This window comes from Meleagris gallopavo, chromosome 9 (genome assembly GCF_000146605.3).
Source record: "Meleagris gallopavo isolate NT-WF06-2002-E0010 breed Aviagen turkey brand Nicholas breeding stock chromosome 9, Turkey_5.1, whole genome shotgun sequence".
Lineage (NCBI taxonomy): Eukaryota > Metazoa > Chordata > Aves > Galliformes > Phasianidae > Meleagris > Meleagris gallopavo.
Genome location: NC_015019.2, coordinates 13,749,970 through 13,777,369, shown reverse-complemented (window position 1 = coordinate 13,777,369; position 27,400 = coordinate 13,749,970). Strand labels below are relative to the sequence as shown.

At 43.2% G+C, this 27,400-nt stretch overlaps 2 protein-coding genes across 2 annotated transcripts in view; one reads left to right on the top strand and one right to left on the bottom strand.

The window, feature by feature from the left end:
• The window catches only part of COL4A5 (collagen type IV alpha 5 chain), a 73,509-nt gene extending 71,338 nt beyond the window's left edge, over positions 1-2,171 (top strand). Inside the window, exon 49 of the mRNA XM_031554735.1 lies at positions 738-2,171. Coding sequence (XP_031410595.1) covers positions 738-819 — 82 coding nt within the window. The 3' untranslated portion in view covers positions 820-2,171. The remainder of the gene's footprint in view (positions 1-737) is intronic.
• Positions 2,172-6,624: 4,453 nt separating this feature from the next.
• On the bottom strand, positions 6,625-27,394 carry IRS4 (insulin receptor substrate 4). Its single transcript, XM_010715377.1, has 2 exons — positions 24,231-27,394; positions 6,625-8,960 (listed from the first exon to the last, which is right to left on the bottom strand). Exons 1-2 carry the CDS (start codon positions 27,100-27,102, stop codon positions 8,956-8,958), a joined length of 2,877 nt encoding a protein of 958 aa, XP_010713679.1. The 5' UTR covers positions 27,103-27,394; the 3' UTR covers positions 6,625-8,955.
• Positions 27,395-27,400: the final 6 nt, after the last annotated feature.

Below are 27,400 nucleotides of genomic sequence, written 5' to 3'. Positions count from 1 at the left end.
CAGTAATAGCCTCTAATTGGGTTTTGTGTAACAACTACACTGTAATATTTAATTGCACGCGAAGTAGTCATCTCCAAGTTTTCAGGGCAGTTGATTAGTGATAATTCATGGTGAAAACTACCTTCTGCTAACTACTATGGATCTTTGAACTTTCTCTCCACCATTTGCCATCTCCCATAAACACAACTTACTTCATTTAAAATAAAAAAAATCAAGGATAGCATTAACACATGAACATACATTACACAAAAATGTTGTATTACCACCTCTCATTTCATATCCTTACAGAATAGAAGCAAATTATTTGGTAAATGCATAATTTATATTTACAATCCTCACCATAACAGTGTTTCTGATGGATTGTTGTAATATTTTTCAACTGAGAAACCAAAAATCACAAGTGCCTATTTCGTGGCAGGGGAAATGTACACTGTGGACCCAAGACTGTCCATAATATACAGAAAATCATTCGGTCCTGTATATGATGTAGCACAAACAGTAAACTGAGCAGAAGTGGATGAGCATACATTTTGCATGGTGGGGACTGGACAAAACTCAAGTTCTGTTACCTGCTGTGGATATACAAAACAATCACTCATAGTAGAAACTCTGAAATACAGGATTAATTCCTCTTTATGTTTTACCTCCAAATCTGGAATTAAGTAGAATTCTTAAGTTACAGTTCTATGAACAACCAAGAAGCTAACCCTAGCCTTACTGTTTTGTCTGTCAACCAGTAAACCTCAGTCAGAGACACTGAAAGCTGGAGACTTGAGGACGCGTATTAGTCGCTGCCAAGTTTGCATGAAGAAGACGTAACGTCTTGAAGGATGTTTTAAAACAGTTGAAAATTCCTGAGATGCACTGTCCTCCAGCTGTAACAATGGTGCTACTGTGCAGAAAGAAAATAAAAAACAAATCCAAACTGTTTTAACCATGCAAATTCAAGTGTACCTCACTCGTGCCAAGCTAAGGGTTGTTTGGTACATATTTGACAACAGGACTAAGATGAAATGGAAGAATTGACCTCCTGGAAATGGTAAAGACACCTGTGGTTCACAAAGGATCCGAAGATGAAATTTTCATTTCTCTCCCTGTACCAAAATGGCACCTTCTTGATCAGTCAAGAGAATAAAGAAAAACACAACGCACTGACTATGTTGAAAGTAACAAGACTGCAGTTTTGAAAAACATTTTTCATGGTGCTACTAACCCTACTGTATCCCAGGTTTTTAATATGAAATTTTAAGCTTATTTCTCTGTAAGTAATGAAATGTGTATATTGTGTAAACACATTTTTAGCTGAAACTTTCAGTCATATAGAAACAAATCAGACTCAGATATAAAAATGCTTATGTCTAAAATTAAAATATACAGCAGTATTTTATTACAAAAATTGCGGTACAGAGAGAATTTACAACTCTTACACCAATTTATTCATTTGACATTTCATTTCCTTATTTGCCAACCTGTCATATATGGGGAAATGCACAATTATTCTGAAGTCATTTTGATCAGGGTTTTAAATGTTGATACCGTATACCATGCTACCAGTGGTTTTATTTGTGTTTAGAGATCCCAATCCACTTGAAAAGTTTGTTGGTTTATTTTGTATCTTGTGAAGATATGTGAAATGATCAGCCATATGCCTATATCCTTCTATTCTGAATAGAAGTCACATTCACATATTAGTAGTATTTGGTATAGTTCAACAAAAGCTGCTCCTTGGGAATATCCAGTTATCAAAGCATTTAAGATTATGCTTACGTGAAACCTCTCTTTACTCTGAAGTGAAGTCATACATATTATCCAAAATAGTGTACATGCTAAGAAACACTAAAATAAAGTGTAAACTGGTGGAAACTGATCTTATCCTATTTACCATTTAATCTTTTTGATCTTATGTGAATTTATAAGCATCCACAATGTATTTACAATATATAGCAACTCCTGTGTATGTACAGTTCACATAAGGCCTTTGAAGATGGTGCATGCAGTTCCTTCTTTCTATGTCATTTTGTAAGAATCCTACTGTGTATGTCTTAGTGTGTCACTGTGCAATAGCTGAAAAGTGATCACTTTCTGTATGCAAAACTGCCCATGATTGTTCTGCTTTTATGGTCAGTGCTGCTTCACTTACACTAATGTATGCACAGAGCTCCCCGGCCAAAGTAAGACTGTTTTTCAAAATGATGATGCTTCAACACTTTCATTGTATGTTGTCACCTCCACTATCTATCAATACAACATAATTTGTGAATCAACACAGAGCTTTATACAGGTGAAGTGTATTTGTTTATTTTGAGTACTGTTAATAATTTATCTGCTAATTGCTGTTCACCCTTTCCTTTCAGTTGTCCTTGTAACCATGGAACATCAGAAATCTTGTTTTATGCATATTTGAAAAAGACATAGGACTGGTGATTAACCCAGATGGCAGTGCTTTATTCAATGAGACTGGTGCTGATTTCAAAAGTTTTCAGGTATGGAACAGGTTATTTAGTTTAAAGTGAAAAATACAAATAGCTTTATCCTTTTTCCATTAGTGCAATTATATGTTGGTAGAGAGTGGCCTATTCAGCAATGCACATCCTTCAACCCATTTTATTTTGACTTGCTGATGCATATAAACAGAATCTGCTGCTACCTCCAAGTCAGTAACTTGTTACCAAAGCTAAAATAAAAACTTACATCTCTTTTACTGTAAGCCCATATCTTGCTACTTGCTCCTCCCTCAGCAGCCTAAAATGAACACAGGAGCTTGTTCCTAGCCCCAGAAAGCAGAATAAAGGTTAAAGTCAAGGAGCACCCAGGGTAAAGAGCTCATCCAGCCCTCACTTGGGTCTGTACCAACTCTACTTGTCTTGCCTCCCTGTCACCAAGAAGTTGTGTTCATATATGGGGATCCAGGAAAGGGCAGAACGTGTTTGTTCTTAGTACTGCATCGGTGCTTTTTCTAAGAGTGGGCCTCTTTTGCAGCATGCACAGCAAAACTCACTGAGCAGTGACAAGACAGGAGTTATAATTCCAGTCTAACATAGATAGCATGCAGAGCAGCTTCTTTTGTGGCAGCAAAGTAGTTCCCAAACCTGTGGAATGACCACAGAAAAGCAGATACGCTTCTGACAGGTATGTTCTCATTAACTTTGTTTTGGCTTTTTTTCTTGGTTAAAAGTAGGATAGAGAGGAAGGAGCATCTTTTAACTGAGACACACAGTAGAGACTAAAATGATACTGCACCTTAGAGCAGGCAAACCACTTGACCTGTATTAGATCCGAGTTTCTCTTCTATAAAAGCAAGCACCGTTACTATTTTCTCCCACTTCTTGACTGCTTAGACTGTAAGCTCTTTGGGGCAGAGACATGTCTATGTGCAACACTGGGGGGGCGTCAAATGTTGATTGGGGCCTCTAGGTGCTATCCATCAGTATATAATATTAAACTACAGGAAAAACCTTGTTTGCAGATGTATTATTATTATTGTAAGTGAAAAAAACAACCCTGTTTTGAACATGTACTGCCTTCAGCCTAAACATGATCTGTATCAGCCTTGCCTACAGTAGGCTTTTTTTTCTAGGGTTTGAGTTGTTTTTAACTGAAGTTTTAGTTTCCCTGGCTAATTATGTAAAGCTTACTTTAATTCATCTTAAGCAGAAACCTGGAAATAACACAGCTGCATTTATAAGCTGCACAGGGGGAAAAGACAAGCACTGTAGCCACTCGAGGGCACCATACAGCTTTGAAAGAAAGCTGAAGTAGAAAGAGGACCAAATTCCTGGAAGTGCCTGCATCAGCAAGGACTTATATTAAAGCTTGCTAGAAGGGGGAGTGCATCACCTCTCAATGCCCAGTTTTTTGAATGCTTCTTGCAGAATGGAAATCAAGAACAGGTGCTGTCAGTTGTGAGTTAAAAAAGGCAAATTTTCCAAATGAATACTAGTTTGCAAATCTTAAAAACAGTTCCACATAACTTGCATTTACACTGGTCCTTCCTCTAGTTGTAAAAATGAAATAGTGCTTAACACCACAGGTTATTCAGTAGCTTCCTTTGCTCTCTAATAATACCTTTTACAATCCAGGACTGAAAGGGAACTTGCTTCCTTCAGCCTCAAGTTCACATGTAATATGGGATTTAAATTTCTGAAATGGTTCTCCAGTCACAGTACAACCTATAAACCAAGGTGGGCACACAGAAAAGCAAAACACATTTGAAATACAGTGAACTAGACTACTGCATGTAAATGTTGAGCTTTAAAAGCTCTTAAGCATGCAGTATTTTGTCCGATGCCATAGAGGCCAGTCCCCCAGTAGCTATGGATTTCTCACCTCAAAGGATGGAGGAAGGACCAGTTTTATAAACTTTAGAACCTGAAAGTGACTTACTGACTTTGCAAGCAACCAAACCCCAAGTTCCAAAGTATTATTTTGCTATCTAGATTCTGTGCACTGTAGTGTACACTTTGTGTATTTTGTGGACTTTGCTAATGGTACAGAAGTGCCAGTGTAGGGGCAGCAAGGGAGTTGTTTTCCAAGAGTGAGGAGTATTCTGCTCTGGGCACCATTACATGTTTGTAACTGCTTCTTCCCAGAGAAGTTACCCTTTAGACAGTTCAGCAGTGTGGTCAGACACAGGATATTTCTGCTGCTGTGGCTACTTCCACTGGGCTTTGTGCAAGAGACAGCAGTAACTTCCTCCTCCCAGGGTAGGCTATTGACAAAAAGCAGGACACTTGCCAGCAACAGGCAGGAGCAGTAATTAGCTCAGGGGAGTAGTAGCAGTGTGCTACATTTTAAAGCACAGGATAAGTATCTTGACTTCTCTGCTTTAGAAGGAAAAATTATTAGCTCAACCCATTTGCAGCAGACTGGTGACCAATGCCTAACAGCCCCAACTGGCAACCACCTCAGGAATAACTGGTTATTAAAGCAAGCAAACTGCTGGCTCCACTGGAGGTGCTCACTCCAGCTGAAGGGTGGAGTGCACAACTGCAGCTGCTGCTCCAGTGCCAGCAAGTAGCCTCTGTGCCCACTGAGCTCAACTTTCCTGATCAGTCTCCTGTAACTTGAAACTCTTCTTTAAAAGGAAATTAAAAATAATCTTAAAATAATTTAATTGAAAATCAATTAACTGAGTCAGAAAGAAAAGAGAAGAAACAAAGCAACTGCCTGAGCTTGGTGTGTTCCTCTAACAAAAGAGGGGGGGAAAATGTTCTTACCTCTCATGTATACACAGCAAACTCAGTGCTCCCCTCTGTAGTGTTCCTTCACGACCCTTCAAGAATAAAAAAATCAGAGAAACTGTAATGTAATGTAAACTAAAATGTATGTTTGAGGGAATGCTATTGCAGCAGTCAACAGAGGGTGCAGGGATGAAAAGGAATACAAATGGTATTACCTGATAACTCTTAAAAGGTTCTTCTTCCCCCCGATGAACTCCTCGTTCCCAGATATTTGATTACTTCCAGTACCCCACTGCACAATGAGATGCAAGGCCCACTAGCCCTGCTGAATGTATTTCAAAACAAAGACTTCTGTAACGTGTGTTCTAGCGTTGCCTTCAGATAGGAAGTCCTGCTGCTTTCTGGAATCAGTTGAGGGCTTTCATCATGCTCTAGAAGTTGTGAGTTCTGTCAATGCTTCATCTAAAGAAGTTTGAAAAAACAGCCTAAAATGCTGTGTCTGAGCCCCCCCCCCCTTCCAAAAAAAACGAAACAAAAAGAAAAAAAAACCCAACAAACACAACAACAAAAAGCCCTCAAGCACAGCTCATTTCAGGTCCAGCGAGACTTCCAGTCAGAGGTCTCAAAGCAGTTAATGAGAGGCTGTTGCAACAGTCCTGACAGCGTTTGGATGATGTTCACTATTCTCTGCTGGTAGGGCTGTTTTTGTTTTTCTTCCCAATAGAAGCTACAAGCTATAAAATGAGGCCCTAAGTAAGGGGGCCCGTTTAGTTGGAGAAAATTCTATTCCTCAAGCAAACTTGACTTCTACCAAATTGTTTTAATGCAGTATTCTGAATAACAGAGTAAGAGTTAAATTAGGTGTTTTTAAAGAAAGGACATTTCAAAGTAGCCACCCACATTTATGGAGAGCAGACATGCTCAGGTCTATGGCTTTAAGTTATTTCCATGCAGAATTAACACATCGTTCACATCAGTAAGGATGTGAAACAGCGCTACAACTTGTTGGTATTTCCTGCTTAAGCTCCGTTGTTTCTACAAGTGGGTCCATTACCTGAAAACTGAGATATCTATGTAGGTTTTGTTTTTACATATTTGTTTTTATATACTGGGACCTAAACACATCTCAAAGCCATACAGGATCCTTTTACCCTAAGGTCTGAGCCACCTATTTGACACTCTGCTAGAAGTTCCTTCCCAGGCTACTATGGGTTGATGATGGAACTTCCATGCCCAGTGCTAAACAAAGTTCTGAACAAAAACTGGCATACTACTCTGCATTTAAAGGAGGAAACATCTCTCCCTCTCTCTCTGTCTCTCTCTCTCTCTCTCTCTCTCTCTCTCTCTCTCTTCTCTCTCACACACACACACACACACACACACAAGCAACAACATTTTCGACGGAAGAAAACAAAAGTTTAAAAATAAAACCCAGACACGGAGCTACATGAACACGTATTTACTGCAAGTAGCTCTATGGAAAGCCAAGTCAGATAAATATAAACACTATACAGAGCTTCAAGCCAGTCTCCCAGAACCGCAGATGCGATGTGTTTTACAAAGAAAACAACATAACAATATTTACAATGGAAGACAAAGCCAGATCAATCAGCTCAACTTTAAAACAGATCTGTGAAGCAGAAATAGCAAATATAATGAACAGTTTCAACCATATATGTTTTAGTTTGTACAGACGATAACTGTCCAGTATCAAATTAAATTTACAGGACAAACATTGTTCCATCATTGGTATTTTGTACTATACAGCAGCATAAACGGGTAGCTGGAAGGTAGTATACATAGTGATATGTTTTACATATTCTGAAAATGTTCTTCCAGCACAATACTGAATAAATTAGTTGCTGTAAACTAAGAGATTCAAAAAGATTGCATATTTATTATGCCGTACCTGTTAGTATTTGTACCACTCTAGTTGAGGTTACCCATTTAATTATTTATTCAGCATTTATTAAATCAGTGCTGTATATTGTACAATGGCAGCCTCAGGGATCTAATATGAAATAGGTATGTACGTTTTTCTTCAAAACAACCTTTTCCTTTCACGTTAAAGGTTTAGAACTATCTTCATCCAAATTATGATTTCTTAAAAAAGATGTAAAGCTTTATAAAAAGCTGTCTACGTATTGCATTATTAATTTACAAGACCAAACAAAAGCTATATGGCAAGACAGTATCATGGTCTAGAAAAGTGGTCATATTTTTCATTAGTGTATGTTTAGCAGCAACAAATATCTGTACCAACTTAAACTTCTCTTCCAGAATCGCAATCTGTGCTTTTAAACCCTGTACAACAGTTCTTCCAGTCACCAGACATTGCGTCAGCTGATGGATACCAGCCTCCCAAAAAGTCGCCTCCAAAACTTGACACGTACATCTTAATCCTACTCAAAAACAGATCTGGGTGCACACCACCGAGCAAAAGTGACAGTGTCTGATTGGATCTACAAACTGTACCGGTACTGTAAAGGTTGTGTGTTAGAGCGAGGCAGCCCAACTGGTTGTTGTACAATATACAGTGCAGAGGAGTACAGCTGTGTGGTGCAGTACAGCATGAGGATTTATGTACCACTTCTAAACCCTTTTCCAATCGTCAGTGCCTTTCATTATACATGGCATGGACCAACAACTAGTGTCATGCTCTTTACGTTTATAGCAGTGTTAAAAGCCTAAACTCATTTCAACCAAAAAAAAAATATATATATATATATATATCAGTACTAGAGTGAAGCACTTAAGCCCTGATTTTTCTGCAATTTATTTTAGAAAACGTCAAATAATCATTGTTTGCACTCCTATAACTGGGGTAAGGACAACTGAAGAGCCAATATTTTACTTCTTCCCATTATGCCACAAAGAAAGAACAAGAACAGTCCCAGATTAAAGACGGGACCTCGGCTGAAAGTAAGATCAATTAGGGTGGTTTTTCTTTAAGAAGCTACAGCTGACAAACGTAACGCAGAAGTCACAAACGCTGGATATGACTCTGCGCTCCTCCATTTGAATGCATGAACAAAAACCTCATTTTACACAATTCATGTTTATAAACAAGTATCATGAGGGTAAGAACAAAAACAATCTACAAGACAACCAGCCCATTAATCCTACTTTGTACATACCAAAATTCTGAGCAAAAAAGTCAGCTTAAGCCGTGACAGACATTTGATTTAAAGTACTCTAGCCTATGATCAAGAAGTCTCTCTCGTACCATGAAAGCAAAACAAACAAAGGCAGAAGAGGTCTCTCCTTTCCAGACCGGTTCAGCCCTGCAGGTTCTCCCCTCAACCTCTCCCTCCTCCTCCCGCCCACCCAAAGAAAGCTCCGAGTTCCACTAACAGCATGTTTTAAGCTGACCACTTGTTAACGTACCAGAGAAGCAAAACCCACAGTAAGCAGACATCGGAAACCAGCTTTGACATCTCAGAATATAAATAAAAACAAATTAATGGGAGAGGCAGGAGGAAGAGAAGGGTGTGTGAGGATCTCCTGTTAGCATTCATGCTGCCTCCCAGTTAGACATGACAGGAAAGACCAATTTCCATCACCAAAGCACAGCTATGAAAAAATCTCAATTCAAATTAATTCAACTGTAGAGAGCTGATGTCTATGACAAAATTAATTGGAAGGATGTGTCCGTGCTGGTGGAAATGAAAGTAGCCGGCTGGAGCTGAGCTTGGCTTCCAAAAGCACCACACAGTTTCTGGAGTTTCCAGCAGAAAAGTCTTCTCTTCCAACTACGGTTTCCATGGCAATGTAGTCAGTCTGGAAAGGAAGAAAAAAAAAAGTGACAATTTAAATGCAAGTTACATGGGAAATAAATATTTGCTAGTGAGGAGAATGCATGGAGCTCATCCATGGCAGAAGGGACAGCACTGCATGCAGGCAGCTCCCTGGCAGGGCTGTGCTCCCCCAGGTGTAACTACAAACACTCCTATTCACAACAGGCAGAGAACTGCAATATAAACACTGCAAGTCACAACAACTGTGTGCCCTGGCCTCAACTTTTCAGGAAAAAGCATAGTTTAGTTATAACAACAAATACCCCAGAGTGGAGTTTTCTTTTCGTCTCACTGAAAGGTAACCCACCATACAGAAGTGCACATCTGCAGCACCAAACCTCCAGAACCATCTTTACTGCTGTCAGCTAAAACCAGTGACCTCAAAGTGACGGGAAAAAGCAAAATACAAAGCGCTCAGTAAGAGGAAAGGGGAAAACCCTCGAGTACAGCAGGAAGGCATGTCTGGGTGACAGGACAGAGGTGGGGCGGCAGGGAGGATGGCCCCAGAGCAAAACACCAGCTCTGCAATTACACACGTGTGTGCCAAGGTAAGGCTCCTGGGATGGGAACGCCCAAAGGGGGGAGGCAAATACCTGGTGGTGAGAGCACAACTGGAATGTACAGAGAGCCACGTCTCACTGCAAACCCTTCCTGCTCCCAGCACAGCTGTATGAACACTCATTTTCAGTCTGGAGTGCCACTGTCAGCCAACCCACAGCATCACAGTCCTGACAGACCGTCCCCTTCCATCACTTCTGTTATTTTTACCCTTTGCTTATCTAAGCACAACACTTCCCTGAGCTGTACATCCTTCTGGACCACTTACATCTCCAGCACTGCCCTTCCCATTGTGCATTTATGCTCACAAAGCACATGGGCTGCATCTACTGACAACAGTCTCCACTCTTCGAGCAGCTGTGCCCGCACTATTCCTCCCCTGGCATGTGCAGAGATGGCATCTGCAGATGTCTTCCTTCCCCTCTTCAGCACAGCCCTCAGGGCACCGGGTGGCTCTTCCCTCGCATTGCCCACCTGCAGGACCGGCCCCCGCTGCCACTTAGGGAGGGAGTAAGCAGCAAGTTTGCTACCAGAGCACAAATGGCAGCTAGGGTAAAGGAGAAAGTCTTCAGGAAACATCAAACGCAGGAGCAGCCTCACTTCCCCTCTCCAAACCATGCTGCACAAGCTCCCATTGCTCAGGGAGAGCCCTTTGCCATCAGGGGCAGCAGTACTACAGAGAATATCTCAGACCGTGGGGGCAGAGGGGCCCTGGCCCCAACAGGAGCTGTGCTTTCTGTGGGGCCACAAGGACAGCACTTGGGTCTCAGCGTTTTGCTAGAGAAAGCTCAGTACCAAATTACTTCTGCCCCAGGTATACGCTGAAGAAAATGTGGCGGTGAGAGCACAAGCAAATGTGATACATACTAATGCAAACCTGTATGTTTACTTGCATATTCCATCACATAAAGCACGCACACGTTAAACACACCGCTCCACCCTAAGCTACAGGAGCTCAGATTTCACAGCCCTACAGAGAAACCGCCGCTTCAAAAGACAGCAGCCAGCAGTGCAGGGGCTGCCCCAGGCTCTGCCTGCGCCGGAACGGCAGGGCACGGAGGGGCTGTGCTGCTGGGCCCGGCACCAGGGCTGGGCACCACTCTCCAAAGACACAGCAACTCGTTTTCTGTAATCCGAGGAAAATACAGCCAGAAAAAAAAAATACACCCGCAAAAATCTCCATTTCTGTTATTTCACAGACACGCTAGGATTGCTACAGAAGGCCATTCCTCGGCACACACAAGGCACCATGTATTAGCTGCAGCTTTGTTTTCACAAAGGCCGAGTGAAGCTGTTATTTCTGAAATGCTTTTCCCCTTCAGATAAGTATTTTGTTGTAGGACCAAAGGACGAAAACACAGACCACAGCCTGAGGCCAATCACACCTCAGCGATGCACACCAGAGAGCCATCGGAACTGCCTAGGCTTCTGCATTAAACTCGCATTCAGGACAAATTAACATCTACCAACACCCCCACCTCTTCCCTGCTCCGCACCTATGAGCTTACATGAAAGGAACTTCAAAAACTGTCTCTGCTTTTGTCAGTGCATTTTCCTCCACACCTAACGCTCACCTGGAAGCTGCCTGACGAGTTGTTCTGATCCCCGCCAGTGCCGCGAGCAGCCAGGGCCGGGCCGCCTGAGCAGGATCATCCCACGTGGCACAACTCAGTGCTTATAAATACCTCCAAGTTTGTAGAAACTCTTATAAACTGCCAAATCGCATTTCAGATGGTTGAGAGGGGAAGAAGGAAAAGCCTAAGAGCAGGAAAACCTGCTGCACTCCTAACTTCGGTTCTTTTGAACAAACTCGGCACACCACAGGAGCAGGGTAACTGATGCTAGCTAAGGGGGAGCAAATCGCAGCCCCAGCTGAACATCAGTTTGTAGGGAACCAGAACAGCCTCAGCTGAGCTGTCACAGCTCCCAGTGCTCCTGGGCAGGGCCGCACAGCACTTCCAGCTCTTTCCCAGGCTGTACATGAGGTCCTCTTCCTCCTCTCCCATGATTATAAACAACAGTTTTCACGTTTCCCCTTAGTTTTTAAGCTAAAACAAAGTTGTGGGAACTTTAAACAAACAGAAGGAAGCCCCAAGTGACATCACCTACAGCAGCATCACAACACCCCGAGCACCTCAGACCAGAGCTGCTGGCTGCTAGCAAAGCTCTGAGCTCCTCACTGCTGGAAACAAGCACTGCAGCTGGAGCAGCACAGCTGGCTGCTGCTCATCGCCTCTTTCTGGCAAGACAAAAGCCTCAGCATTTATTTATGGCTATAGATACAGCTGTACAGGAAGGGCCCCCGCTCACACCCCCTCAGGACACTGAAGCAACCCTGCACCCCTCCCACGAACTGAGCCCATGAACAGAGAGGTCCCTGCAGCACCAGGGCAGCCCAGGCAGCTGCTTCTGAGCTGTGGAGCTGCACCATGGCCAACAGCAGCAGCTTCCCATGGCACCCCCAGGACGCCCCACAGCTCTCAGGGCTACAGCTGCTACCAGCAGGAACCCAGCTGCCCACAGGACCCTGTGTATGGCTCCATTTCCGTGAAGGCAGCTCCAGCTGAGCACACACAGGAGCAGCGATCAGTCAGAGCTTTGAAACAGGGTCAGTGTTGAGGAGAAAAGGCCGCTGTCTGTAGTGCTGCTAATACCCAGAGCAGGGCTGTGGATTTCCATCTCCATGTGGTTCCTCATGAGAAGGTCCCTAGGAAAAGTCCTATCCCAGGACTATAGCAGTGCTCGGGCAGTGAGATTTGCAGGGATTCAGCTCCCCATGCCATGACACTAATGCAGGACAAAGGGCACCAGGGGAAGCAGCACAGTTCCTGGAAGGCAGATCTTCTTACCCCAGTGTCCACAATAAGATCCACCAGTCAACAGTTTTCCACGTTCACAGCACAAATTTGAGACTTGCTGATCAATAATATGAAACAGATGATTCGTGTTTCGTTGCCGATACCACATGAATGTATTTGACTCAACACTGATGGAACTGCAAAGGGAGCTGTCAGATAAACAACGCATGTCTTCCAAGAGGAAAGCAGAGATGAGGTGTGGGCTGGCCAGGAAGGGAGGAACAACGCTCACAGAACTGCCCCGCTCCCAAAACAAATGGCACTGAATGAAACTCACTGGTCAGCTCTAAAGATGACTTGTGCTTTCAGAGCTGGTGTAAGCACGTCCCTGGCTTTCAGGAGCTTTTCCAAGATCTCCTCAATCCACCTCAAGGTAAGAAACAAATAGATCTGGTAACTGGTCACTGCAACAACACCAGCAGCAAAAGCCTGAACGTGCAGGACTCTCCTGTTTATTCCAACTTCAGCTCTGTTCCTAAATTCAACTTCCTATGAGCATTCAGTATGGAAAATGAATGCAGAAAGCATCCAGAAAACTTTCCCAGATCACCTCTCAAAACACATAAGCAGAGCTTGGGAAACTAAACTAATGTTCTCCACAGTACACAAGTCAATTTAAATTCACCCATTTGAGATGGGATCTGATTATGAAACTATATAGAGCTGTCATCTTTCCAAGGAATAAATGATCAGAAGGAAAAGATCGAGAAGACAGAAGAGAAACTACGAGGGCGAATGCTTGAACTGAGATGGCAGCAAGCCACTGCCCAGAAAGACATTTCGTTCAAAATTAATGTGCTAAAATAGAGCTCTGCATGTATTCTATGAACAAGAAATCCATAGTTTCATAGAAATTAGATGCAGAGGATTAGATCAGTCTTAATTATTTAGACTGTGCACTCTGTGTGTTCTATTTGGAAGCGTATCAGATGAGAATATATCCAATACACACTTCATTTCCTGCACCTGAATTACTACGGTCACACAAGTCAGACCGCTTTAAAACACACCACGAGGTTTTAGGAGCAGAGCAGACACGTCCCGTTTCCCTCCAAGAAATCCACCCTAAATAGTATGTTTTTACAGGAAGGCCTTTTACTGACATAATCCTGAAACTGATTCCTAAAAGGATAAAAGCTTTGCTTACAGAAGATATTAATTTAAGATAATTAAATGATTAAGATCTCCACATCAAAGACTAAGGCAATTTAAAGCCTTCTGAAGAACACCACCGAAGTTCTCAGTTTCCTGAACCTCAGGTTAGGGGAAAGTCGGCGTTCAGCAGCCTGGCGCAGATCAGAAGGCCGAGAACAGCAGCACACAGCGAGCACACGGCGTCCTGTTGTACAGCACAGCATCGGGCACAGCAGCAGCTGGGCACAACATGCATGTGCAGGAGTGCCGTGGGACGCCGCATCCCCGTGGCGCGACACGTCGCATCGCACGGCCTGGCAGGGGAATGGACTTGCTGCAATACATCCTTCACAAACCAGTGAGAATTCTGTTACCCCAGACCTTAGTTAACCACAGTTAACTATCCTGTGCCATTTTCCTACTTCTTCAGGTTTTAACTTAATGGCATAACTCAGAGGCAAGCGGTGTTATCTGAGTGAAGGATTTCTTCTCAACTCGCACGCTCGGATGCCAACTTGACAAGCACGTATCAGAGAAACAGACACGCTGCATTGCATGCTCTCACTGGAGTGCTGCACACTCAGTGGCTCTACCTGACTAACCCAATCAAGGCCCTGACACACAGAAACATCCTTATTTGGGTGTACACTCAGCTATACCCATACCATTAAGCACATATTTCACATACTTCCTCCATTCAGCAACAAAGTAATGATGTTCAAACTAAGCTAATGAATATATTTTGTGCCTGTGATTTGACTGACCTTTCCATGAGAAAAAAAAAACAAAAAAACAACTTGTTAAAAAAAACTGTTACATGATCTATTTTTCATTGCATAAGCCATTTAAACAAAGCGATTGGTAACAGCACATCTCAGTGAATTAAGTTCTTCAAGATATAAGAGTAACTTTGTGTTTCTAAACCCTGGAAATAAGTACTCCATCTACAACTCAAAGGAGAGTTCCAGTACTTAGTGCTGGGCAACTTCACAAGCTAAAAAAAAACCTCTCCCATGCTTTGTGATCATTTTATTTGCTTTGCAGAAATTCCTTATCTCCTGCAGCAGTGGCTTCTTTTCCTGCTTCAGTGAACAGTACTGGAGTTTCTAGGAAGGCATTATGCACACTCCCTGGTTTCCATCCTTCACCAACGCTATTCCTAGAATTAGGAAGCTCACATGCTGTTCTGGCAGGGCTGGAACACTAAATCAAACCAAACCAGTCAGATTGATAAGCTGTTTTTTTTTTTTGGTTTTATTGTTTGTTTGTTTGTAAACTAAACATCCTTCTCAATATAGCAAGACAATACTACGAATGAATGTCTGCCCATGTCAAAACACAGGAGCTTAGCATATCAGATTTCCATGTTGCAGAAGAAAGAAGAAAGTTCTGTTTTTGGAAAAAAAAAAGAAAAAGAAAAAAAAGCTGTAGCAGCACGCTCTGGCTGACCTCCCAGCTGGCAGAAAACAGCTAAATTTTAGCCAAACAGACCTTGTTTGTGTGCCTTATGGCAGTACGACCTGCTGCAGTTTGCTCCACTCTCGTGACAAAGGTTGAGAGCCCGTAAACATCAGTAGAGAGGAATGTTTTCCACCTGTGTTCTTCCTGCAAGGCAGATGCTGAGAACTGTTGGGAAACAACGAGAAAAAGACCACAGCCACAGGGAACACAGGTACAGAGCAGCACAGGTCTGCTTCTCGCTTTCAGAAAGGACCTAGAGTAACCAGCCTGTATGGAGGCACTGGGAGGCAGCAGTTAATTTTAAGAACACAGATACAGCGTGTGTCCCCACTGCACGCGGTGCAGGAAGCCGCCAAAGCACACAGGCTGAGTATGGCAGAAGAGGATGCAACATCTACAAAATCCTAAGTGGCATGGAGGCGAAAGATAGAGCTCATTATCTCCTCTAATACACAATGATGGGGCTGCCAAAAGTCAGGTCCAAAATAGATGCAAAGAGGCCTGTGTACAGCATGCACTGGAGGCTGCCGCAGATACACAGCATTACACAGCATCAGAGAGACTGGAAAAGTACTTGGAGCAAAGACCCATACCAGGTTATGAAACAGACAGCATCAGGCTCAGGAAATCCCCCAAGCTGAAAAAGCATCAGAGGCTGAGAGCACGCCTAGGGGAGGTGTTCTATCAGCCTGCCCTGCTCTTCCTCAGCCAGGCAATGTCTGCTTGCAGGTCTGCTTTGAACGGACGCAGCCATTCCCACCAGCACAACTCAGAGACAAAAGACACTGTCATTCATGACTAATGGCACGGCTCCACACCTTTCAAGTCTCTTTTCACGATATTTCCTTTCTATAAGGAAGTTTCACATCTTCTAATTCATCCTTTGCTCTTCCCAAGCCCTTTAGTCATTGACACTTGAAAGCATTCAGCACTTTTCTTCTTTCACCTCTGTTGCCATAAGCGACTGTCAAAGGCAGAAACTTGCTGTGCAGCCACATACCAGGCGACCACACCGCCCTCAGCCCTGCCTTCAGCCCACGTGTGCCTGCACAGAGCGCTCGGCATCAGCCCCTGCCTGCTACCACACCAAGCAGTGGCATGCATTGATTTTTTCCATTTTCTAATTATCATGTCATTGAGTCTGCATGAGTCCCCACAGCCCTCGTTTTTGCAGGTGGGGAAGAGGAGGATTAGACTGCGTGCACGAGGCAAAGCCTTCTCAATCCCAGCACAGCCACAGAGAGGGCCTTCAGCTCCCAGAGGCAGCTCCGGAGCTCACAAGAGGTCAGCTACACTATGCCTATACACAGCCAAGTTTTAATCAAGTGTGTACTCAGACCTCCTCAAGCTGGACTCCCAATGCATTTACACCAGTTATAGACCTGAAGGTGAATACACCCCCAGGCCCCTAACATTAGAAGACTGCCTGAATCTGGAGACGCTGCCTAAAGATCTGCTACAACAGAAACAAAAAAGAAACAGTAATGCCAGAGCAGCTTCATCACCCCGTCTGCTTTTGGATCGAAGTCTCAGGAAGATTGTAAGATGCAGGTGTCCACATCACATTAACTGAATGCACATTGACCCCACGCAGGGTGATTCTGTGCTCCATCACACATCCCCACATCCCTGCCGCACCAAATCCATCAGTCACGTGGCTGCAGGAAACCTAACTTACAAAAACAAAACAACAACAAAAACAACACATTCCACATCTAAGAGGGAGAAGTAAACACCAGGACATGCTCCTAACTCGGAGATACATGTTGGCCCACATTCCTCTCACCAAAATTAATAACCTGGCCCATGTTCTGACATTTACCTCATCCTCTTGAAGTCATATAAACCATTACAACCACCGTATTTATAGCTCTACCTCCCATTACTGCCTGCCTTCTGCATGCCCTTCCAAGTGCCTCCACCAGCTTCCTCTCTCACAACCTTTCTCAGACAGCCTTTTATCTCTTCCAGGTGCTTATCTTCACTACCAATGGCAGCCACCTTGATCACTATCTTGCTCTCCACCCCAGCACATTAAGTTTCATCCGTCTCTCCAATTTCGTCTTCTGACTGGTGGGCTCTTCAAGATGGGGACTAACACACTCATGCTGGTGGCACTGAACACGAGATCTCACTCCTGCAAATCTATGAGTAGAATTCACTGTCATAGTATTGTCTGAATGACCTCAAAATCAAGCCTGATCAGTTTTTAAGTTCACTCTTAACTACTACCTTGTTCACCACAATCTGCAACTTAAAAACAGCGCCACCACCCAAAAAACCACCAGAGTTAAATATAGATGGCAAATACCTCCAAACATCCTTCACACAAAAGCAAATACTCCAAAAGCCTGAACAGTGATGCAATTATTGAAAATCAAGCCGCTCGCAATTATTTCTAATAAAGAAACTTAGAACAGATGATATTCCACAAACTATTTTTGCTTCTTTTTGACCCCCCAGCCCACATTGCTTTAGACTTCTATATACAAACAAGCTGGAGATGAGCTGGAATACTTATGAGTGCCCTCAGCTCATTCACCCGAGCAAGCAACAGCTGCTTACACCAGGACACCCAAGGTGCCTGGACTCAAGGAGGTGTCTTTCTGCACTGTTTAATGGTTTATCAAGACTATATTAATTCAGTTGGCAATAAGCTGTCATAAAAACTGTAATATTGGTCAACATCTTAAATGGGAGTTTCACATGAATGTTTTATCACATGGGTCACATCAGCAGCTCTTCCTGGTCTTGTATACGACAGGCTCTCATTTATTTAACGAAGCATCACTTGCATTCAGAACTCTGCAAACTCTAGGTGTCCCAAGATATCTGTGTGAAAAGAAACATCAGATCCCAAAAACATTTCAGGCTCCAGCCACCCAGGTGTCAAGAAAGTCCTACTGCAAATTCACCTGTTCAGTAAGAGCTGTGAACAATAAAGCAGGCTAGCCTGGCACAAGCATGGAAAAGAATCACACCATATCCAGCAAAAGGAGGATATTATTCATTAATGCCCCTATAAATTTAGAAGCAAATTTCACCAGAATTCTTGTACTTCGTATTTCCCATGACTGTCAGAAATAGAAAACCAACATGTTATCTTCTGTCATTCTGCAAAATCCCATTCTTTTACAAGTGAAAACTTTCTCCAATTGATTAGCACATTTATGAGCCCTTCACGTCCTAGTGAGAAAAGAAATACTCTTCTTATATACTGTATAAATGAAATAATAATTCAATGTGATATTTGTAGGTTGATGATACACACATGCATATCATGCAGTAAAAACAAGCACCGCTCATCTGTCAGCATTAATTAAAAATCTCTGAATTTTCTTCAGTCACGTTGGATTGTATCATCACCTTGGAATTACATCTAAATCTTAACCGTATTCATTTCAGTATAAACCATCTCTTTCAAAAGCCCTTTCTTCCCAGAAGATTAAGGAAGATCAGCCCTCACACTTAACTCAGAAATCACTGGCACATAGCACACACCTATACACACACACACACACTAACAATTCAGACTGTTAGCATTCAAGTATATAGCAAAATGGCTAGAAAAAGTGTTCTGAATTAATCAACCTTTGTCCCTCAAGATGCAGTTCGTCAAGGCAGAAAACCCTCCACAACAGTCTATTACTGCTGCTGTAGGGGTAGTGCCCCACCCAAAGAAAATCTCCAGAAATCCAAACACTTGCATGTTCAAGATCTTTTAGATAAGGTATTCTTGTGATGTCAAGCAACGCCTCAGAGATGCCTTTGATGAGTCAGGCTCATTTACTTTTGTCTTCCCCCTGCCCTCGAGAATGTCACACATACCAACTGATGAAAGCTCCCAACTAACATGTAACCACCTCTAAGCACAGTGACCTTTACAGAGACACAGGGCTTGATTAAAACTAGAACAAACTTTTTCCTTTTTATTAATTGCTCTAAACTGTAAGGTTCTGCTTTAATAAGACAACAGCACAACTCAATCACTAGATTGCTGTTGATGTGCCAAAGCTAAATGTGAAAGACAGCCAACAGTGACTTGCAGGGGGGGCCATGGGGCTCATCTTCCAGCCAGGTCCTCACAGACCACTGATGGATGAGTCATACAAGCACTAGTTTCTTAGGATAAAACAGCAATAATAAATGCCCCCAAAAAACAGGAGGCTCCCCTCTCTCTCCTGCCTTCCAGTTTTAACATTCCACTTTCCTTTGGATTGAAGAATGACACATTTGATCACAACAGTAGTTAAACAAAATCACTGCAGAGTTTGTTTCCTGCTTTGTTTGGATCAGGAAAAAAACAACCTTGTTACTTCGGTCAGCACACTGTGTACTATTCAGCACGTGCTGGGAGCACCACAGACCCACCAGGAGAGCACACACCAATCACAACACAGCAATACAACCTCTTCTTGTACCATCCAAAACCTCAAGGCATAAACCCTCCCTTCCCAGCCATCTATAGGAAGAAAACTTGTTAAAGATCCTTTCATAAAGAAGGGCATACACGGAGCCAGCAGAGCTTCCAGCTGAGCGTCATGCTAACATGCCACCGGGCCCCACAGCCAGCCCCAGGAACAGCATCCCACAGCCCCGTCTGCCCGCCCCTCTGGCAGCACAGGAGGGAAGGGCTGGGACAATAATATACTTAAAATTTCATCAAAAGACTGAAGGAAAAAAAAAAAAGCCACTTTGCATCAGTATCAGATTCCCCCCAAGACTCCTGTGTCCCGTTAGCAGTGCTTAAATCTACAGGACAATCACAGAAAGTCAGACTTCCCAAAAGATACGAGAACATCAGCTGCAACTGCAGCCATAAGTCTAGGAAGCTGATTTCCAGGAGTCCCAACACTCTGCACACATTCACTCCCAGCAGCAGGGGAACATTCTCGGCGCAGATTTTCTCACCGAGCACAAGTAAAACCCAGCCGATTCCTGGTCAAATATGTCATAATTAACTCACTCCCACATTGCAAGGCAAAAATCTGTTCAGCCTTCAGTAGCTTGTATGCTACTTGAGAAAGTTACCCTATATTTTTACAGTTAGTCACTCAAGACAAAGTAGCATCTGTTATAGCAAGACTTCAAGTTTGGGTTTTTTTCCTTCAAAGAATTATTATCCCTACACTACTTGCAAGACTTCGGCTGCACGGCAGCATTCAGATGCATTTCAGTAGGGTTGTTGAAGCTATTTTTAAGCAGTTCCCTACCCCAAACCTTCTGCTGATACAAACGAGCCTCAGTTTGAAGCAAACTTCTACAAACCACGGCTCTGAAATCCAAAGGGGCAGTTATTTGTCTGGTATCCTGTAAACTGTAATTTACTATATTTGCAATAGCTAAAACTTCCAGCTTCTGAACTTCAGAAAGTGCACACTGTTCATCAAATTCAAGATTTTGCATTTGAAATACACAAGTACCATAAAGGACCCGGATAATTTAGAATCAAACTTTTCCTTTACGGCTGTACTTGTTTTCCCTCCTCCCAGCTCCCCAGAGCTTACACAGCAACCTCACACAGGAGATTAAAAAGGTGAGGAACATTTAAATTATAATCCTGCGCTTTAGAGAACTTCTGAAATAATACCTGAACATACCAGTAGGATATCAGGTAGAGGTAAGATTAAAGAGTAGGTGTAAAACAGGTGGGTTGGTATTAAACTGAGTGCTGCATTTACTCTGAACAGTCTGTTTTGTTTTTTGGAGTCCAAGATATCTTTGTAGGTTTAGTATTTCTAATTATGTCTGAAGAAACTTTTATTATGCACGACCCATTATGCAGTTTATTACCACCCCATTCTCATTATCATCCCCAGTTTCTACAAGGTCCAACAACAAGGTATACATTAGCTAAGCCCTGTTTGAAGTAGCTTTTGTGTTCCGTACTTCTAGCACAAAATTTCATGACTCAGATTCACGTAATCAAAACTGCAAACCGCTCGCTTCAATATTGTGTAACGATCTCATGATGAAACTGTTTTGCTAATGACCTCCTTAAACTTCAAGCACTCAAAACCAGAACCTTGTTTTCTTTTTATCGTACTATTCAACATAAAGCTGACCTCAATTTTGCCTAAATCTAAAATAAAAGTTGAATTGCAAGCTCTATTTATCAGTTCAAATTAGTGCCCTTCCCTCCTCCATCCATTTCATGAATGGAGAAGGGGAAAAAAAGTTTGATTTGCATCAGTGAACCTGAAGCAGAAGTAGTTTGGGAATTACAAAGAGGGGGCAATGATGCATTGGAAATCTCTCTCTCCATTTCACTCTCAGCAGTTCGGAGAATGCAGTTGAGTCACTGTACACAATATCTAACTTAAGCAAACAAAAAAAGCAAACAGAAGTTGGGAAGTGTTTTCCTTCCAGCACAACTGCAGTTCAGGGAGATTAAAGATCTCCACATGATAGAGTTTAGTAAACACGGGGAGCTCCTTCCTAGGAAGTAAAGGGTAAACGCACCTAGTAAATATTTTCCTTAAGAATGTATTTCTTTCACCTCAGACCATTTTTCAGGCGAAGACTAGAAAAGTGGGATGCCGAAATGAAGACAGCACTCACTTCTGCAAAAACCCCAAAAGTATTAAGACTATCAATTACACACAGGTACACTGCACCTCGTCAGGATATAAGAGGTTTAAGAATAGGGATTTATTTTCACTATTCAAAATGGAACTTGAACAATTTTTTCTGGATTATACATCCTTTTTAAATATTAAAATAAAAGCTTAATCACATCAGAAACTGGTAAGCTGGTTAGGGAATACAGACTTTAAGATCAGGCTTACTACAGCTCAAACACGATTCAATACGCGACTGAAAAACAGTATCTTTAAAGTCAACAATTTTAAGCCATGACAAAGAAACAGCCATACACCACCACCTCATAACGCTGTGGTTTAGCCCAGGCTGCTCTGCAATCCACTCTCCACTCTGTGAGCCACCTGGAAGCAAATGTGCCCACACCTCCACCTGCCCTCCTCCTGCACACCGTAAATATTTTACGTTCCCTTTGTGGAAAACTCTTAGGCTTTGTTTTGAAGCAGAGTTTTAAAATTTTGTTTTCTTTTTAGGCCTAGTTAGGCAACACCAACCTAAGCTCTTACTATTCTCACATTTAATTTCCTGCCAGCATCCATGTTGGTTTTTTTGTTTTGTTTGTTGTGTTTGGGTTTTTTTGTTTGTTTGTTTTTGTTTTTAATATGCAGCTTCTTTCACTTCATTTTAATGCATGTTTCATTTCCAGAAAGCAGACTGGCAACAAAACACACCAGCAGCAAGGCTCCTTCCCCCTGCAACTTGTAATAGACAAGGAAAAAACCCAAGCACAGGCCTGGGGATATTTTGCTGAAGCTGCAGTAAACAAAACTTTAGAGTAAGTACATTTTCTAACCAGTCTCCTGAAAAGTGCTCTTAATACTGAATAATGAATGAAATCACCTTCGTTGTTTTTTTCCCCACTCTCGAGAAATCATACACATTTTAGTTATGTGAGGGAAATAAGATCAAGCAGCAATTCTGCTGTCTTTGGGGTGCTTCTAAAAAAACAAACACTACAGCAGTCAGCTTCTCTTTGACTTAGCAGAAAAATCTTTGAAGTGCTGAAAGACTAACTTTGGAAGAAAGCACTTCTTGGACTGGCAACTTTCAACGTCTTCTAAATTTGATTCCAACCAACAAAACAAAGCAGGGAAAAAAAACCACTGAGGCAAACCACACATTTCTGAGCAGCCCCAAGCACTGCTGCCAGACTGTGAATGGCATGCTAGCTGAGTCAGGCTTACACCTTCCCCTATTAAGGGCTACACAATTTTAAGCTGCTGCAATACCTTCCATCTTCAGACAGTTTTAAAGCGAAACTAAGGGGAAAAAGTATCATTTAATTTAAGACTGTAACTAAAAAAAATTAAAAGCGGAAGCAGCCTGTTCCTTTACTGCTGTCTCTATTGACAGACAAGTAGACAAACATCAATGTCCAACAGTGATTAAATATTTCCTCTTAGCAGTCATCAATTATTGACTACATACACATTTGCAAAGAGAAGAAAACAACACTTACAACACACATGGCTTTCTGCCTGGGTAGGTGTATTACTGCAAGGAGTTGTGCGGGCCACTAGTACCAGAAGAGAGATTACGCTTCCAAAGACAATCCTACAGTACTGTTTGGCCAGGAGATATGCATAATAACACCAACAACCAGTTATTATTTGCTCCCACCACGACAGCAAAGAGCTGACTGGACAAACAGAAGCCTCTCTTCACAAGCCCATATTCTCCTTCTCCATCACCAGCATCCTAAATTTCTACACACACCTTTACTGCTTTACCTTAAGTTCAGCAAGACTTTGCTGCCTGCTTGAGAGCGAGCAGCCCACTCTCCAAAGCTTCAGACCTAGAGTTTATCCCCTCAGAGTCAGTTCTGCCTCTACCACAGGTGCTCCTCACTGCCTTCTAACAGGCAGATCTCTGTACAGCAGATGCCCTCAGACATTGCTCAGTTGGCAGTGAGTGCAAGGGCAGGAGCTGCGGGAGCCCCCCACAACCCCACTCAGCCACCAGGAATGGCTTCTGCACGGGACACCGTGATACTCAGGAGAGCAGAGTTCAAAAGTAGCACACCAAACCTTCAGGAGAAAAAGAGAAGTGAGCTTGTTTACCTAAGATTCAAATAAATAAATGCATACACATTTGCACACACAAAGCTCTGAAATATGCATTTCACCCACATTTACTACAATAAACAAATCCAAGCACCACCTTCTGATTTCTAAACCTAATTTAGCACCTTTCAGCTCTCTTTATCCACGATACAAAATACTTAACTTCAATTTCAAAACAGTTGGAAAAACCATCTAGGTATAAGAAAGGAAGAAGAGAAAAACAAATGGAGAAAAGAAGAGCTATCATAATCTCAGAACAAGAGTTCAGAACATAGAATGATAGATATTTATACTAACAAAATTATTTTATAAAAAATATCTGAGCAGATGGCAGTTTGATAACACTTCTAACTGCCTAGGAGAGTTACATAAACCTATACCCTGCAGGCCAAGGACCATGTCCTCTGCTGTGTTTGTTCAGTCGTTAGGTGACTGCGCTCCTATAGGAAAAGCTGTACTGGAAGACAGATTATATAGCAACATTTACCCCATTCTTAAGACCACATTTTAGTATTAGATTACAATTTAATTCCTATAGTTAAGCATGCATGAAAGGAAAATGCTTGTAAAGTTACAAACCTTTTCGTGCAGCGTTACACTTCAGACCATCAGACCTGGTGAAGTCTATGCTTACGTACGCTCCACTGTCCAAACTTGAAGTACCATTTTGGAGATGGCAAGTCGGCGTCCCAGTACTTGCCTCACAGCTTATTGGATCATCGCACAAATTCAGAGCTATGTAGTTTAAGCCATTCTGAAATCCAGTTGAGGTATCCCTGGACATTTTGCTTTCCTGACCATCAGAAATGCTTTCATCTGGTTTTAACCAAACATTATCAAACGAGGCAGAGCTGTGTCTTTTGCTACTATCAGTAAAGAAGGAGGAAGATGTCGTCACAGTCCCAGCAGAAGAGAAGGTTTCAGAACTGTGTCTCCTCCTGCCTTGAGGATCAGCTCGGATAACTTTCGGTCCCATTGGTGGCTCAGCGCTAGGAACAGAAAAGCTACTGCTACCAGCATATCGATCAACAATGCACAGTCTGTTAACTATGGAAGAAGGACTATCCATCTTTACACCATCATCAGATTCAGCAGCGAAGGGCCGAGGTGGTGTTGCTGCCATGTTGAACGTCATCTCTGTGTAATCATCAGTCCTGTTACTCGCAGCGCTAACACACGCAGTACCAAAGGAGAGCCTAGCATAGTCAGGATTTTGTTGGCTTCTAGGAATACTGGAACTTGCATAAATTGAAATATCTGTTAAAGAGTTAGATAGTTCTTTCGCTACTTTTGGTGACTGTACATCCAAGTCAACGCTCATATAATCTGAGAGTGGGGACTGTCTGTGGTCGCTACTTGAACCCAGAGATGACGGCGATCCTTCTGCAGATAAAGAATACGGTGTATTACTTGCCTTTTCATTAAAATCAATATTGATGTATTCACCAGGACTTGCTGGCTCAGGTGGAACTGTGCGATCGTACATTCTGGGGATAGTATTACTCCCTCTTGTACCGAGGGGAAGTCTTGTTGGCCGCATAGCCCTGTTCTGCACCAGTCCTTCATCTGAACCTTTTGCCACCGGTGACTTAGAGATGCCGTTAGACAGAACTTCGCTGTTGGTGCTTTTTATATTTTCTGGTCCACCATACAGGAGTTTTCCAGGTGAAGACATTGGAACATATTCACTGTGGTCACCATTTTGTCCTGTTAATGCCTTAAAGCTTCGAGGCAAAGAAAAATACGAACTGAAACCTTTGGAAACAGAACTGGTATGTATGTAATTTGAATCACCGGGATGCTTTGGAGCCGAATTACCAGGTGACATATCCATGTATTCATTGTTTACAATCTTCTCGTTACTACCTTTAGAAATAAATCCAGTTAAAGGACTCCGTACAGGTGAAGAACTTGCCTTTGGAAACATCATCATATATCCTCTTGAGTCGACCTGAGATGGTGACCATGAATTGTTAATCTGTTTTGGAACAGACATACTTTTAGGAGTCATTGGCAAATAATCGCTGTTACTTGACAGAGAGGATGCAACGCCTGGCATCATTGGCATGTATCCATCATCCCTGGCTTTACTCCTGCTTTGGTTGCACATAGAATCAAGATTACTGTCACTGTACTCCAATTCATGGTTACCTTTCAATTTTGGTGTTTCAGAGTAAAGTAATCGTCCATGATTTCCTATAGAATCTTCATCTAACAAAGCTGTAGTTTGTGTTGTTTTCTGCTGCACTGCTACAGAAGTTGGTTTAGTTAGAGAGTAAGTTCTTTTTCTGAAACACTTTTCCGCTTCCATATAATCATCTCTTGAGCTATCATCTACTTGCTGCTTACTCATGGACATGTACTCACTCAGACAATTCTCCTCTCTGATAGGTGGTGTGTTTCCCAAGGAATCCGGTGTATTACTCCGGACCCTAAAGTACCTGAAATCTCCAGGACTGGAGCCATACTCATCAGAAGAGATAAATCCCCCATCACTTGGAGAGCCACAAACAGAGGAGCTAGACGGCCTGGTCAACATGTCTGAAGCGGAGCCATGGCCACTGCTCGAAGAAACACTGATGGGACTTGTAGTGGAGGGAAAATGAGACACAGGCAGCGAAGCAGACCTAGTGTGATATGACGAGCTGAATGCAGCTCTAACGTACCTTCCACTCCCTTCTTGCCGGCCCAAATTCATCCTTGCGGTGTTGAGGTGGATCAGGCTCCCTGTCACTGACCTAAAAGGTCTAGTCATGGTTCCTTCTCCCTCACTGGATGTCCTGAAGCGGTAGGAGTTGCTGCTCTTGGTGGTTGGAGGCGTCCCTCCAACCACACTCTCAGTTCTCGATCTTCTCTGTAAGCCTGTCTGGCTGGGGGGCAGGTTGCCCAGATGCCTCCTAGTGGTGATGAAGGAGATGGGATTGGTACCACCACCGCCACCAGAAGATTGGCTTTTGCTTCGGGGCCTAAACTCTGCAAAGGCTTTGAGCGCTTTCATGGTCTCCAAAAAAGTCTCGTGCATATTCTGGGCCACCACAGAATCATCGACTTGCATCCAGAGCTCTCCAGGCCCGATGGAGGCCGATCTGCCCACTTCGATGAAGAAGAAGTTCTCCGAGTGCCCACAGCGGCGAATATTCATCAGCTGTAGGTGGACAGAGGGCACCTCTGAGTTAAGCTTAACGAGATGGATAGCCTTGCTGGAGAGGCACAGCCGATACACTCCAGTGAGGTTTTTCGTCTGGCCCAGCCCTTTGGGCTTCACGTTAACCTGCCACACCTCCTTGAAGACAGTGCCAGGCCTCAGGGAGGCCCCGTAGTGCTCGTCGTCCTCATCCACCTGCTGCTCCGCCTGATCCTCCTGTTCCAGGCAGCCCCTCTTGCTCTGGCTCATCAGCTCGCTGATGGCTTGGTACCAGGCCTCCTGCTCAGCCTCATTCTCCGCCAGCATAGCAAAGTACTCGTCCTTGGTGTACAAGGCGATGATGTGCTTGTGCTTGGCATCGGCACGCCGGCTGACGGTGAAGCACTGGTAGAGCGGGATGACCCGCTTGGGCGGCGGGCAGCAAAGAGGGGCCGCCCCGCCGCCCCCCGCCCGCAGGCTGCTCTTGAACTTCTTCTCGCTGTCGTAGTACTCCAACCGGGCGGGGGCCAGCGGGCTCTCGGCCCGCAGCACGAAGTACCGCTTGTGCCCGTGCTTCTGCTTCCTCAGGTAGCCGCACTTCCTCACGTCGTCGCCGCCGCAGGAC

Bases quoted from the DNA above. Each gene is read 5' to 3' on its own strand.
- IRS4 (XM_010715377.1), bottom strand. From the start codon at position 27,102: ATGCTGGCGGAGAATGAGGCTGAGCAGGAGGCCTGGTACCAAGCCATC.